The sequence below is a fragment of the Falco peregrinus genome, chromosome 5 (genome assembly GCF_023634155.1).
Source record: "Falco peregrinus isolate bFalPer1 chromosome 5, bFalPer1.pri, whole genome shotgun sequence".
Taxonomy (NCBI): domain Eukaryota; kingdom Metazoa; phylum Chordata; class Aves; order Falconiformes; family Falconidae; genus Falco; species Falco peregrinus.
Window position 1 is genome coordinate 58,428,011 of NC_073725.1, and position 15,082 is coordinate 58,443,092.

At 39.2% G+C, this 15,082-nt stretch overlaps 1 protein-coding gene across 1 annotated transcript in view; it reads right to left on the reverse strand.

Moving 5' to 3' along the window:
- Window positions 1-2,261: 2,261 nt before the first annotated feature.
- Window positions 2,262-15,082, reverse strand: part of LOC101922035 (sodium channel protein type 5 subunit alpha) — a 46,985-nt gene continuing 34,164 nt past the window's right edge. The window contains exons 21-28 of the mRNA XM_027791763.2: window positions 14,638-14,811; window positions 14,285-14,392; window positions 12,314-12,592; window positions 11,648-11,701; window positions 9,682-9,819; window positions 8,984-9,088; window positions 8,320-8,590; window positions 2,262-6,929 (exon numbers count right to left, since the gene is read on the reverse strand). Of these exons, the coding sequence (XP_027647564.2) occupies window positions 5,734-6,929; window positions 8,320-8,590; window positions 8,984-9,088; window positions 9,682-9,819; window positions 11,648-11,701; window positions 12,314-12,592; window positions 14,285-14,392; window positions 14,638-14,811 (2,325 nt within the window). The 3' untranslated portion in view covers window positions 2,262-5,733. The remainder of the gene's footprint in view (window positions 6,930-8,319; window positions 8,591-8,983; window positions 9,089-9,681; window positions 9,820-11,647; window positions 11,702-12,313; window positions 12,593-14,284; window positions 14,393-14,637; window positions 14,812-15,082) is intronic.

Consider the following 15,082-nt stretch of genomic DNA (forward strand, 5'->3'; position numbering starts at 1 on the left):
AGCTTCTGCACCTATTTGCCTGCAATTGTATTCACATTTGTCCTGTACACGACTTGTGAACATACTAGCCTCTGCTGCTATATCCTCCTGCAAAAGTTATTTTGCACTTGTTGCAGGAAAATCTCTTTCCACCTTCTGGTGTTGCTGTGCCAACACATATAAGATCTCAGTTAGGGGCCATCATCTCAATTGACTGGATGGGATAAGCAAACACAATTTGGATGATTTGGTCTTGTTCTGCTGGAGCAACTTGTGCTTTGAGAGCACTAGGGTACAGATGACAAATTTTCTAGGTGCATTTTCCAGCTTTTCTCTGTGCCAGAGGCCTGGCCCATAGCCACGGGATCATGTAAAGTTCCCATTGGGAAAACTCACCACAGGGAAACTGCATGCCTTTAGTACACTGAGAGGAAGGGTGGCTGATGAAGGTTGTATTAAAAATAAGCATTGCTCAATACTCTGGTTTAACCCTCACTGACATTTATTCCCCTCTCCAGAACAGTCACAGCTCTCCTCCTGATTTTCATTTTGTGGGATTAAATAAACTAGGATTCCAGGCTTCTTTATAAAGCCTTTCTAATCCCCTGTCTATTGTAGAAGCCCTTTAATTCTTATTTGATTTGTATGATTCTTGAGCATCATTTACCAGCACATGCATGGGTGCAGATGCAACCTCACCCATGCCTTCCCACTGTATTATTGCATCCTGCACTCCATGGACTGTGTCTCAGCTGATGGATCTTCACTTGCATTTGTCCATCTCATGATTGCACCACACTATGCATCACAAACATTCTGTTTCTGTAATTTATCCAGCTCTTCATAGTGCTCTGTTGTTTCCCTCACCTGGTAGCAAATGTTCCCATTTGGCCCCCAGTAGAGGACTTTATGCTCTGTCCTATTACATTATTGTTTATCAGAATACCAGTGGATAAGATTTACCACATTCTTCTTTCTTAGTAAATAGATTTCAAACCTATTTCATTCAATTTTTCACTTTGCTTCAAGTCTTTCATTATTTCCCCTTTAAAATGTGTCCCACGGCCCTGCAACACGCTCAGTTCAGATTAGCAAGTCTCTGATTGCTTGAGTTGCTTGTTACATCTTTTTCAAATTATTACATTTGGGTTGGATTTTGTGGATTTTTTTTCACTCCTGCTACCTGTCCTGATTTGACAGATTCTCTCAAAATCCTTACTGACAAATCTGCAGTTTCATGTGCCCATTCTCAATGATTAAAGCCAAAAAGGCTTTAATTCCCTTCTAGGTTCTTCCATGGTTGCACTCACATTTCCATTCAAACACTTCTTGTTAGCCAAGGAAAATACAATCCCATATTGAACAGCATCTTCACTGAAAATGAAGGAGACTGTTTACCTAACCTTTATCATACATGTATAGATAATCTTTAACCCTAAAGCTGTCCAAAACCTCATCTGTGCCCCATTTTAAGCCCATTCCACATCTTATTTATTTGTTATTATTCTTTCTTGTATATATGAGTTATTTATTTCAGCTTCCCATTCATGATCTGATTCTCTTTTACACTGGAAATTCTTACTCATTTAACTTTCTGACCTTTAAAATGTGACTTTCTTTTAGCATAATTCTTCCTCCCACGCCCTCTAAGCTCCCTGCTTGCTGATAATACTCCTTTATAAGCCAGTTATTTATCTCTTTAGGTTTCAATCTCTATAGTTGAGATAGAGGCTACAGCTGTGGTTTGTTTTTTGTTTTTTTTTCACTTCGAACATGTCATTTTGAGCTAAAACCACTAGGAGGAAGCATTCAACAAGTTTCACCGTCCTGTTGTAGATCCCGGTCTTAATTGTATTCAATTCAGAGAGTTTTGGGTAGGAGCCAAGGGGTCACAGATCCCCTTGAAAGTGCCAAGGCACATAATCTCTTGAAGAACTGTGGAACTATTCACCTTGGGGTTGGACTGGCTCCTCTGCTCCTGCTGCAAAGCAACTTCATGACTCCATCCTCTAAAGAATAGAAGCCACTTCTAATTTTCAGGGTAATTTTTTCCCTGACTTTTTTATTTGTCTTTCTTTTAAACACAGTGCTCCCTCTCCCATATTTTCCCATGTGCCTTATTTACTAAGATTTATGATTTATCCTCTCAACTGTTATTTCTAGGCTGAACAAACGAAACTTGAATCTTCTTTCGTAACATAGATTGTTTACATATATTTCCATAACATAGATTGTTATATATCTTTCCATAACATAGATTGTTATACACTAGTTATACTGTTTCTCTGCACTTGATCCAGTTTTAGTTCACAACTGTTGAACTGCAAAGGGATGGGAGGAAAAAAATTCTCTTTTATTTCAAGTGCAAGAAGTTTCATGCCATGCGGTATCATTGATTTGCCCCAAACCTGAGAAATACTGAAACAAATCAGCCACATTGTCCCATGATTAATGACAGTCTCTAATGGTAAAGTCAGTCTAGCTTGGCTACAGATCCTCAATTTTGCTGAAGAATGTAGCTTTTTTTTGTTTAGTTCCCAGTAGTCCTTTCTTTTAAAAAAAAAACCAAACTCTTTTGACTGGGGTACAAATATTCATGGTCTTTCCATTACTTTACTTTGATTACCTGTGAAAAATGTGTGTGCTTTAGGTAGTGAAGTCAAGCCCACTACAGAGAGTTACAGTCGTTCTGGTATTCTCATGCCCTTCATTGGCGTATTTGTTGTCCTACATCACTATCAAAGGAACAGACAGAACCATCATGTTATTGAGCTGGTGTTTCTCATGGACTGTCAAAGGGAAAAGCTCTCAGACCTCATGTTTTCATTGCCTCTGTTAATAACCTTTTTAAAAATTTAAAAAAAAGCAGCTAAAAGGGAGCAAGCATGTGAAAAAGTCTTCAGTATGACCAAAAAGGACAGCAATCCAACTGGAATCAAGACAGTATGCCATATGGCCATCACAAGAAACCGGGATTTTAGTATGGACATCGCTAGGATCCAAAATTGAGAGAGTTCAGAGGAGAAGCAGAAGGATTAAAGAACATGGCAAGAGACTTGCCTTCCTCAAAACGATATCACCTTTACTCAGAAGTGTTTCTGCAGAAAGGTAAAATTCACCCTAGAGGGGTACTTGTCATTTCTTGCACTAATAAACAATTCGCTTAGGGTACCAAAAGATCTTTTGCATCCGATTTCCTACACTGGTGGAGCTGTGACTCAGCTCCAGCGTGACCTTCCCAGACAGCTGGAATTCAGTGAGGCTTGTATGCAGCTGACTGTCCAGAAACTAGTCTTACTATCAAAAATGCCCCTTCCTGGCATACACACCGGCCAAGACAAGTTGCACTACCTTTGGGTACCGATGTGTTTAAATGCATAAACTCATGAGTGGATGCGATGTCAGGACTGTTCTGTGCACACCCAAATCGATGGTAATGGTGTATGTGGCTCATTCCTGCTTTCTCCGTGGACCCCACATGCCATGGGAAGCAGATATTGAACAGGCTGGAGCTGGGAAACACCATCTCACAAGTACCATGTGGTCAGCTCCTGAACTGTGGTGGGTCACAAACTGGGCAAGTGGCTTAACAATCATTTTAGACAACTAAACCCATTTAATTTTTAAAATTATTTTGTAATTGTTAATTTTATTTTTTTTATTGTGAAGGGATAGAGGCCCCTGGGTTCCAATGGCACAGAGCTGTTGACTTCTCTGGTATAATGCAGATTCACTGTACCTACCTTAAAATCTGAGGGACTATTAGTCAAAACTAAAGATGTTATGATGCCAGGAATGGCTAGGAGAAGCTAAGGGAATACTATGGAGAAAATAAAAAAGTACTATAAATATTATTTATTTGCAATCAGTGTTCAGAGAGTATTAACTGAAAACAGTCTCATTGTTAGGTGTAATTTACCATTCATAGTAAAAGAGAATTTCTGTCCAAAATGCTCACAATCTGAAGAGGTGATAAAGACAGGAGAAGAAGAAAGTGACACAAGACAGGACATATAATTGCCACCGTAGAGAAGGGGTGTTGAAGAGAGTAGGCAACTTGCTGCAGGTTGCAAGCAAAGTGTACACCAGGTCCCACTCAGTCGCAAAACCCAGTGTCCTTTCTGGCTGAAATCAGTGTGGAGGGAAAAGCTCACCCAAGCCTTGCCAGAACCTGCCAAATCCAAGAGCGAGTACACAGCCACAACCTTGCAACTAAGAAAAATAAAAAGCATCTTATGCTAGCTTGTGTGTAATGTGTTTGAAGTTTAAATGAGAAATTAAAATGTCAAGGTTAATTTATGACTATGCCTAGTGCATGACAAAGGATAACACAACAGTCATTGGACAGTGAAGTGCATCAGCTGGAAGTATCTCCAAAGTACATGTACAAAAGACAAAAGACGGTGCAGTTTGGGCATGTGGTTTTTTGAGAAGCCCAAGCTACTAAGGACATGAAGATAAAGAACTTTACAAGGAAAATGCAGTGAGGATCACGACAGACCATGTGCACACACAGTTTCAAGAGAATTAGAATTTATGATTACATCCTTAGTCTTATGTTAACCCCACAGCGAAATGCTTCAACACAGATTTCCTAATTGTCTACATTAGTCGTATTTTGATTTCTTTTCTTTGCAAGCAAGAGAAAACTGGTCCTCCCATCAGAGAAGTACAAGCATAAGGGGGAAAGGCTCCTACCACCAATGGGACACATCTACCTTATGTCAAGGCTTCACTCCATGGCCACGGATGATGCTCACCACCATGACCAAAGGCAGTCCAGATGGGGCCCATGGGGTGCTCCCCAGCCTGGGTTTGTGATGTCTAAGGGAGTGGTTGAAGTGATGGCGACAGTTTCCCCCCACTAGAAATGCTTAATTTTGTCCCTCTTCTCTACCACACTGGCAGCATGAACTTGAGCATGAAATTTGAGCATTCTGTAAAGTTTGAGGAAAGTATGTAACAAGCACAATTTGTTACGGAGTGACTGATAGACACACAGCACGGCTGCCTTCACCTTGCTGCCAGAGGAAACAGGTTAAAAAAACATAATCCTCACAGACAAAATACAAAGCAAGGTTTTACTCAGCTGAGTACAACTTCTGTAATACGAAGAGTTGTATTTATTTCATTAAGCTGCAGTAACACAACTACAATAGCATACATGCCATGACCTATTCTGTAAATCGATCATACTGAAAGAAGTCCACTACACTGTGGCATATCTGTGGATCATGCAGTGGCTATGTTTGTGGTGCATCAGTCCCCAAACATTAAAAACAAAATAAAAATCAGCAGCCATTTGTTTAACAGTTTTATATTAAGAGTATCAAGTAGGAATGGACTAAGGGTAAATTTTAGCTCCTTTCCCTTCAGCAATGTAACACGACATCCCTTTTTCTGTTCTCCAGGAGATCTGGTGGTGCTTGGGTTTTTCTTTGCTTCTTGCACGGGGGGTGATGTCAGCAGACATTACCCATCAGTGCTGCAAATATGCCGCAGCACTCAGGTACTGTGGGACCTGCTTTGCAGTGGGGTGCCCTTGATCATACAGATCCAAAACCTTTCTCTGCTCATGTAAATATTAGACAAAGCTGTACATAGAGCCAAAGGCTACAATTTAGCAGCTACCAGAGTTACCTGATCACGATCAACAGACTGTTTAATAGGGAGGCTGCCGCAGCTGACATGTATTTACAATATCAGCTTCTGTGAACATTTAAAAATATTCTTAACAACATTGTCACTGATGAACTACTTAATGTTTGGAGATTGTTGATTACCTGTAATTTCTCCATTCTCAACCATGAGATTGCCACTACTGGCTCTTGTGACACTGTCATATGATGGAGGAAAGGATGCTGAGGACGTTTCAGACTTGTCAGGACTCCTACCATAGTTTTCACCCATCAAAGATGCAATAAGTCCTTCTTTTTCTGGAGCAGCACTTCCAAGAGTGTCAGTACTGCAAGTTCTGTGATGATACAGGTAAGAAGCTTGCTTTATGGAGCGCAGGAGCAAATGACTCCTGTAGGCACGCTGGATGACAGTGGCAGATGCTTCCTCTTGTCTGTGTCTGAGTGTAGTAGAGATCGGCTCGTAGGATTTTTTTGACGGATTGGCAGCCATGAACTTCTCCTCCATTTGCACTTTTAGAGTATCCAGCTCCCCAGAATCTCCTAACACTCTTTTGGTAAAAGCAAACAAAATATCCAAGCAGTGGATCCTGTCTCCACTGACCATAGGCAGGTCCATTGCTATGAGTTCAACTTTGTTTGGTTTTGGTACACGTAAAGGTTCAGCCAGAGCATCTGCAAAGTCTGAAAGGGCAGAGAAAGTTATAAACTGAGTTGCCTCAGGATCAAACTTCTCCCAGATTTCATAAAAGATGTCAAAGTCATCTTCCCCTAAGGGCTCTGCACTTTCTTCAGTAGCAGCATTGAAGTTCTCCAGAATAACAGCTATATACATATTTACAACTATGAGAAATGATATAATGATATAACTTACAAAATAAATAATACCTATGGCAGGTTTACCACATTCACCTATAGTACCGTGTACGTCTGGATCACAGAACGGTGGCCCAGTGTTTAAAATAGGACTGAGAAGACCATCCCAGCCAGCTGATGTGGTGATTTGGAAGAGACAGAGCATGCTATTAGGAAAGGTTTGGAAGTTGAAAATATCATCAATGCCATCTTCCATCTTCACATAGGCAAAGTTAGCCATGCCAAAAATGGCATAAATGAACATGACCAGAAAAAGCAAGAGGCCAATGTTGAACAAAGCAGGTAGGGACATCATTAAGGCAAAAAGCAGGGTACGAATTCCTTTGGCAGCCCGGATGAGTCTCAGTATTCGCCCAATCCGAGCCAAGCGAATGACCCTGAAGAGTGTAGGCGGTAAGAAATGTTCAAGTGCTTTACCAATGCCAGAAAGCAGTAAGGCTAAAATGGAAAGGATAACAAGTGGTTAGAATATCACATTTCTGCTTAACTAGTAAGTAGGATGAAATGATAATAGCTGTACAGTTGAAAAATATCTCATAAATGTGTGCTAAGACCCTAGAAGAACAACCTTTAATAGATGTTAGAGTTGAAAAAAATAGCTGTAGAAATCAGCAGTTATGAACTGCGTTCCTCAGCCCCCAGAAGACAGCACCGCTGCACTGAGGATGGCAAGCACCTTTCCATGCGCAACTTGAAATATCCCCACCAGCTGACACTCGTTGACTGATGGTTTTCTTTGACACTGGTTGCATGACTGCTTCAGCAGGTGTAGGTTATGTGTTTACTTTCTAAATTTGACTTCAAATACTGACATCACAAAGCCAAACTAAGAATACAAGATACAATAACAATGTCTTAGTCAACATTTAGGTAATATAGTCAAGATACATCTGAGCAAACCCAATGAAAACAGAAGTTGTGCATGCCACCCTACAATGGCTTTATAGTTCATTCAGAGGCATAGCTAAACATGGATGTTATTTTATCTTTAGCTTACATGAAAAAAATGACAGACCTAGTAGCACTCAAAAAGCTTTGGCTTTTCTAGGTTTAGGTGTTTTGGATACATTTTTTTGGACTTTCATTCCAGGAATTTAATTTCTCAAGGAAGAACTATATTCTTACTGGAATCTTACCCAAAACATAATACTAAAGAAATACAACATTTTTCTTCCCCTAAATGCCGTCTGCTATTTTGGCGGTACTGGCCCTAGGAATAGTTAAATTGGCAGAAAGTTTAAATTGGCAGAAAAGCTCTTTACTCCATTCTTCAATCGCAACCCCTCCAAATAAAAGCTAATATACCTGTGTTCTTTTCTATCCTGTTACACAGTGTGAACCGTTATTTTCAGCCAGCTATGCCTCAGTTTCCAGAAACTGAATTCTGTAGTCTGTAATCTAATTCCAGACTTCATATTCTCTATATATTTCAATTTTCTGTTACAAACACAGGTGACAAAACCCAGCAGTTTTTATCTGATCGAAGATTTCTTAGTTGGCACTAAACCTGTAACAATGGAAACTGTCACAAAAAGTGGTGCTGGTATGATGGGTTATTCATTCTGCCTTTCAGACTAGGAAAAAACAATCTGAAGAACCATTATGAAAGGTTTCACATAAGGCAACTGCCTTTTATTTTCTTATGCTTTTATTAAAAGAATATACTTATTTCATATTAATATACTCATGATGGGCTTTTTAGTACTTTTTCCTCAAGGCTTTACAGTATTATGAGTTCCATTTCAACATCCATTTGCAGTTGATACATTTTAGCTATTTTTTTTTCTGAAAAGAATAATAATTGGTTTGTCAAACCAATTGTACTTACCAATAAGTGACATTATCACAACAACTAAATCAAATATGTTCCAGGCATTTGAGAAATAGTACTGCCTCAGAGCCACCAGTTTCAGCACACATTCTGCAGTAAAGATGGCAACAAAGAGTATATTTATTTTGTTAAGGATCTGAGTCTTCGTTTCACTTTGTTCATAGGTTTCCACCATCATGGTGATCATGTTAAGGCAGATGAGAATCATGACGACAACATCAAAGGCTTGGCGTGTTACAATGTCAAAAAGGAACCCTTGGTATCTGTTCTAGAGGGAAAAATTACATCTGGCATTAGTTGGGAGTATTCATCCATATGTATTTCCAACAGTCCCAATTTTTGAGTTACAAAGTCAGTCAGCTATAGTAAACTCAGAGAAATTTAAGAAAGGCAGAATATAAAAATGACACTTAAAATCCCTTCCTGCTCTGAAGTTTAATCAGTTCCAAGGTGAATATAAAACCCAATAACATTTATGCAGATAACTTAATAAATATTTAAGCTGCAAAAACTTTCAGTGCAACTTTGGGGTATGGAATTGACTTTAGACCACTGAGTATCAATGTAAAGACAATACAAATAATTTATAGGCAATATATATATACATGTGCTTTTCAGTGAATTTTGCAAAGCATTTTCATTTTGAAGAATTCAGTCTTACCAGTGGTCTTGGAATGGGTTTTTGAGGTTTCTTGGATCCCAACTTTTTCATTGCATTGTAATATTTTTTCTGTTCTTCCGTCATAAAGATATCTTCCCCACCTAAGTATACAAAGAAATTTCACTATTATTTGGTGGGAAAGCTGTGCTATTGTAGTTACAAAGTCTAAAATGCTGGAAACTAACATTTCTTCCTTTGTCACATCTTGCTGGTACTAGCCCTTTTCATAATGTGTAACCGTATCCAAAAAATCACAGTGGCACAAACCTTCCATTCACAGAGAAGTCCTGGGGTGAAACCTAGCTAGCTCAGAAAGCACGAAGACAAAAGACTTACTGAAAACCTGGACAGTCCTGGATTCCCACATCCAGGTCTTTTTGAATATCCAAAATACACCAGACCACTTTCTAAATAGTGAGTCTCCAGTCCTGTTCAGTTCTCAAAAGGGAGCAAAATTTTAAGGGGCTGCTGGGAACATGTCATCGCCTTCAAAATGCTGGGAAAGAGCTAGGTGTTCAGGTCACAGGGGAAAAGAAAGGAGAAAGAAACTACTCACCCTGGGTGTTACTTCTGCTAACTTAATTACTGATGTTCTTGTAAATGCCAAGGGAAGTTTCAGACTATGCATAGCAAGGACCTCCACAGAGAGGATTGCTGTATATATAGTAGGTGCCTGGGAGCACAACCAATATACTTATCTTTTTCTTTTGTTGGTTGAAGTTGTCAATAATAACACCAACAAAGAGATTCAGGGTAAAGAAAGATCCAAAGATGATGAAGATCACAAAATAGAGATACATAAATAGATTGTGCTCCATTTGCGGCTGCTCATTTTTCTACAGGAATGAGAAGCAACATAAACAATGACCATTAACAATGTGGACCCAATTCAGAATAATCTTCATATTGCAGATCCTCTCACAAATTGAATCCAGGAGGAAATAAGATTTACAGTTCTATTGCTAATTCAGACAAAATTGGTATAGGTTAAAATTACCAATACTGCATAACACAAAATATTATATGTACACAATGCTTTTGGAAAGGGAATGAAATGGTGGAAGAAAGTAACGTTCATACTGTGACTACTAGATGCAACAGAATCCTACGACCTCACAGTGACATTACTGCTCAGATGCTGACTCCTATCCCTTTTGAAATTAAACCTGAACCTTACAAAATTATACACCAAGCACACCACCTGAGAGATAACCAGCCAGAAAATATGGCTCAAAATAATAGGACTACAAAGTGTTTGTATTATGAAAACTTGTAAATTGTATTATTTTTACAATGTTTGTTTGTGTAGTTTCTGGCTAAATAATTGCAGAACAGAATAATTTAATTCGTGCTGATATTGAATATATTTGGACTGAAAAACCTGTAGAGAGAAACTTAGTCTGTAACGGTGAATGAGGTTTATTTTTACTTTAAATTTCTTTTTTTTTTCTTCCCCCACAAAAGCTGATTGTTGTGGGTTTTTTCTTTTCAAACCTCACTTAAAATCCTACCATTTGCAATTTATTGAGCCCTTACTAACGTCAATAGAAACAGTAACTGAAGTGGACATTCTTGACATGATTTTCACAAGTATTTCAGAAGCATCAGTTCAGCTCCTTCCAATAAGAATAGGAGCCGTAAATTGCTCAGCACTTGAAAAATCAAGAAAATTATTTAGAAGTCTAATTCCAAGCTCTTGTCATTAAAAATCTTGGCCTAGATATGTTTTTTTCATCTTAGCAAAAAACTTCTTCTATGGCTATTATGGATGAAAATAAAACCAGAACGAGAAAAATAGTTTTTCAAGTTGAAAGAAAAAAGCCCCATTGAAACACAAAAAAAGCTCCATTTTCATATGTGGTTACTTTTTAAATTATTTGATACTTTTGGACTCATGATTAAATTAAGATAGCCTCTTCATTTCAAAACTCATTTCCTCCAAAGACATACCACTTTGTTCTGTATAACATTGGATGATACTTCTGATAAGACAGCAAACACTACTGACAATATAAAGAGTAGGCAAAGTAGTGCTAGCCATGCCTGACAAAAGTATTTTAAATGGTTGCTTAGCCACAATAGCTTAATTCTTGATGAAGTTTGGTTTTGTGTTTTGAAGTGGACTTGAAACTATGTTTCTATAATGCATTCAGGTTTACTCCAGGCTTGAGTTTCATAAAAGATGATATGTGAAGGCAGGCACCACCGTGTGAGTGGGAACTCTCAACTCCCCTGCTAATGGACATCCAGTTATTTGTAGAGTCCACTCAGTGTAAAGAGGCGCTCTGCTGAACAATATAGATATGCCGGGTAAGCTGAAACACTCCCTAGATCCCTCTGAGCACATGGACTAGATTTCCATTAACCACAGAGGGCACTTGGAGGTGAACCCACATGGAGACCTTACACTATAGGTAACTGCATTTACGTGGGTGGATCTGGAGTTGAACCCCTCTCCATTACAACAGGATACTTTGACTTTAGAATACTATGAGTATGCTTATAGTATACATACACAGATGAAATGCTCACATCAGCTGATAAAAATAATTACTGGAAAGATCTAGCACAGACAAACAGCAGACATAAAAGTGCAAAAATCATAACACTTTTGCAGAATGTAGTAGCACTAACGAAAAATATGGTTTGAATATAGCAACTGACCTCTCGTGAATCTACTGCAGCATACATGATCTCCATCCACCCTTTGAATGTTGCCTAGAATGAGAGGTTATGGAAAACGTGTTCAACTTTCAGGGTAAAAGTCTTCACATAATTTGCAACATCCAAATGACACTGACTGCAGTAAGAGCCTTTGGTATGGTCACACACACAAAGCACCAAGCTCTGACTTTAGGAAAACTTGTCCCTGTTGTCTGTGTGGCATTCTCAGCCTTATCAGGATGTGAAAGCTTGCTAGGGTGGGACAGAACATGCCCTAGGGTGCTGACAGAGCAAATCTTCTTTAGCATGGTCTACTAAAGGCCTTACAATCCCCCTGACAGAAGAAATCTGCATTTTGGCAGATTAGGTCAGTATTTGCCTCAGATTTCCTTCTGAGATTGACTCCAGCTCTCAGGCTCATGAACCTGCTGGAGGCTGAAAAAGCACTTGTTCACCAGATGCTGACTTTAACACCTGGAAAATCACAGTGGGGTCTAACTTGTGCCCCTTTTTCCATTTGTGGGCACAAACAGCACTGCTGTTTGAACAGCCAGCTACAAAGGAAAGGCAAGCTGCTTTCCATCACCCACGGAGATGAGTTAGGAGCTCGCAGGAGGTTGAGCCCATCTGACGTGGTGCCGGCTAGTGAAGGCAAGCCACACTTACCACCTGAAGAAGAGCCAGGTAGCCAGAACCAACGTTATCAAAGTTGACTTTGACATTGACCCAGAATATTTTTCCTGTGTTGTTATTCATTTTACAGTCTGTTATGTCATTGATTGAAGTATTTAATTCTGAATATTCTTCTGTCAGATTGACACATTTCCCAAACTTCCCAGCAAACAGGTTCACTCCCATGATGCTAAAGATAAGCCAGAAGATGAGGCAGACAAGCAGAACATTCATGATGGAAGGGATGGCTCCCACGAGAGCATTAACCACCACCTTGGATGAAATGGGAGAGGAAAAATACACTTAAACAAAGATGGGTGCAAGTATCTCCTCAGTGCATTAAGCAGTCACTTTGTCACCTCAGCAAACAGAAACCTGTTTTCCATGTAAACACAAATCACAGCTGGCAGGGATACCTTGAGCAACAATTCAAAGGCCCACGGTATCACTTCAGCTTTTCAAAGAACAGTTGATACTTTTTGGGCTGCTGTGAGCCACAACCACATGAGCATAGTACAATGTGATTCCATCCTCTTTTGATGGCATTCCCTTGAGTTTGGAGTGGGGGATGTTTTCTTTGTTTCAAACTTTTATAAAATAAAATTTCTGAAGTATTTATCCATAAGCACCAGTGCAGAGCGCTGTATATTAAGACCATAGAAAGTAGTTTTTAAAAGAACCAGTAACAACTCTCCGCTAGTATTTTGCGAGATCTGTTATGTTCAGTGGATTGTGATTGTTTAACCATGAGGTAGGTACTTCTTTTGTGCTAGATGCTGTACAATCACAGAAAATGTCTACCTAGGATTTAAGTGCATACTGGGAACCAACAGATCAACTCATAAAATGGGGCAGTGTAAGGAAATGATGAGAATAGATCTCCGAGTCTCACAGTGAAGGCAGTGAACTCAGCCATCAGGTAGCAAAGAAGAACTTGATGGACCAGAAGAAAAATTAAAAAAACTTTTTGGAAGGTTTTTGGAGACTGTGTCACACACATTCTGCATAGCAAGAGAGAAAGTATGATAGGACTTGTTCCAAAATTAACTCCAGACACAGAGATTTGGATACATTCTGTTTATTGATTTAATGCAATTTCTCTCTGCCTTCATGGTGACAAGAGTACAGCCAGAGAGCTTTCAGTCTTGCTTCCAGAAGATATCCAAAAGCAATCTACATCTCAGTGCCACTAAGACTGCATGCCCATGCAAGCGTGTGTTAGTGATGCCATATGTATTTCTATCGCCTGTTTTTGCATGCCGGAGTATATTCTGTAGACCAGACTTTTGTTCAAATACCACTGTGGGTATCGCACTGTTCCACAATGCAGGGTACAGATGTGCTTTGCATATGGCTGAGGGAATCTTCCTCTGCATTTCCATAATGGTAGATCTGTAATTAAATGTAAATAACGCTCAGCAGCTTCACATTGTTCTAGCTGCTCCTTTGGTGGGAAAAGGCAGCAAATATTCTACAGTCACTCCTGCCTTTTGAAAGAGTAAGTCTATTGGGAACAATAATTTGAGTGAAGTATCTCTTAACAATGTAAAGTTTTTGTAAATCAATCCAGTAAAAAGCATGCAGAAGGCAGGCGATTCTTTCCTCTGAATTAGCTTGCTATGAGACTGCAAAAAGGAGAATTGTGCTCACAGTTCTTATTGTCTATTTTATTTTTGGCTATCTCAGTAATACAGGAACACTAGAATGACTGAGCAGCAATGAAACAAATGCCTGCTTAGTCTAGTTCTAGTTTCAATGGTACTTAGGATTGATCACTTGAGGAAAGTATATAAGGAGCAGCCAAGAACAGAGGAGCACAGCAAAGGTGCCTTTTAAAAATTCATTTTATAGGTCCTAAACTGAACTTGGGATAGACATGGGAGCTGCATAAAGACACAGTTATGAGTTATGAACTTGTTATGAGCCTATTAGTACTGACAGGCTGTAATTTATATTCACTCTTACCCTCATTCCCTCAAATCGTGACAATGCTCTTAAGGGTCTCAGAGCTCGGAGAGTCCTAAGAGATTTTATGGGGTCAAATGAACTGCCCAAGAGGTTTACTAAAGAGACCTGAATGGGAAGATAAAAGAAAGTATTAGCAAAGTCCTGAACATCCATTTCCTTTAATCCTGCTTAAAAAAACCCCAAACCTACATCTCCCCATATTTTCAGTGCCCATAGTGCAATATCCTGAAACCATCATTAAACAAGGTAAGAGTACTACTGTCCTAACTTTGCATCCAGAAAATAATGTGCAACTCTGCTACTACATCCTGTGTCACGACCCGCGTAGGAACACCAAAGGCAGAACTTACGCCTACGATGAGGAAGTCCAGCCAGCACCAGGCATTGGTGAAATACTTCTTAAAGCCATAAGCCACCCATTTCAGGAGCATCTCCAGGACAAAGATGAAAGTGAACATTTTGTCAAGAAATGCCAACATAATTTTAATGCTTCTTCTCTCGTTTATATAAATGTCTTCGAAGGTCTGAAATCATAATATACAGATAAATGGCAAAAATCAGAGATGAGCTTTATAAAATGAAAGTCCAGATCTTTAAGACCCCTTTGTCATTCATTATGTTTTCACACAGATCTGAATGCAATCTTCTACTCAAATCTGTGTCAGCTGATAAACATGTAACTCTCCCTGTCCCTTCTCTTTCTTTTTCTCTCTATAGTACAGCCCTGTGAAAACACACACATCATGCACACTGGAATCCTAGGAGGAAAGTATATATTTTTAGAATTTTTTTTCA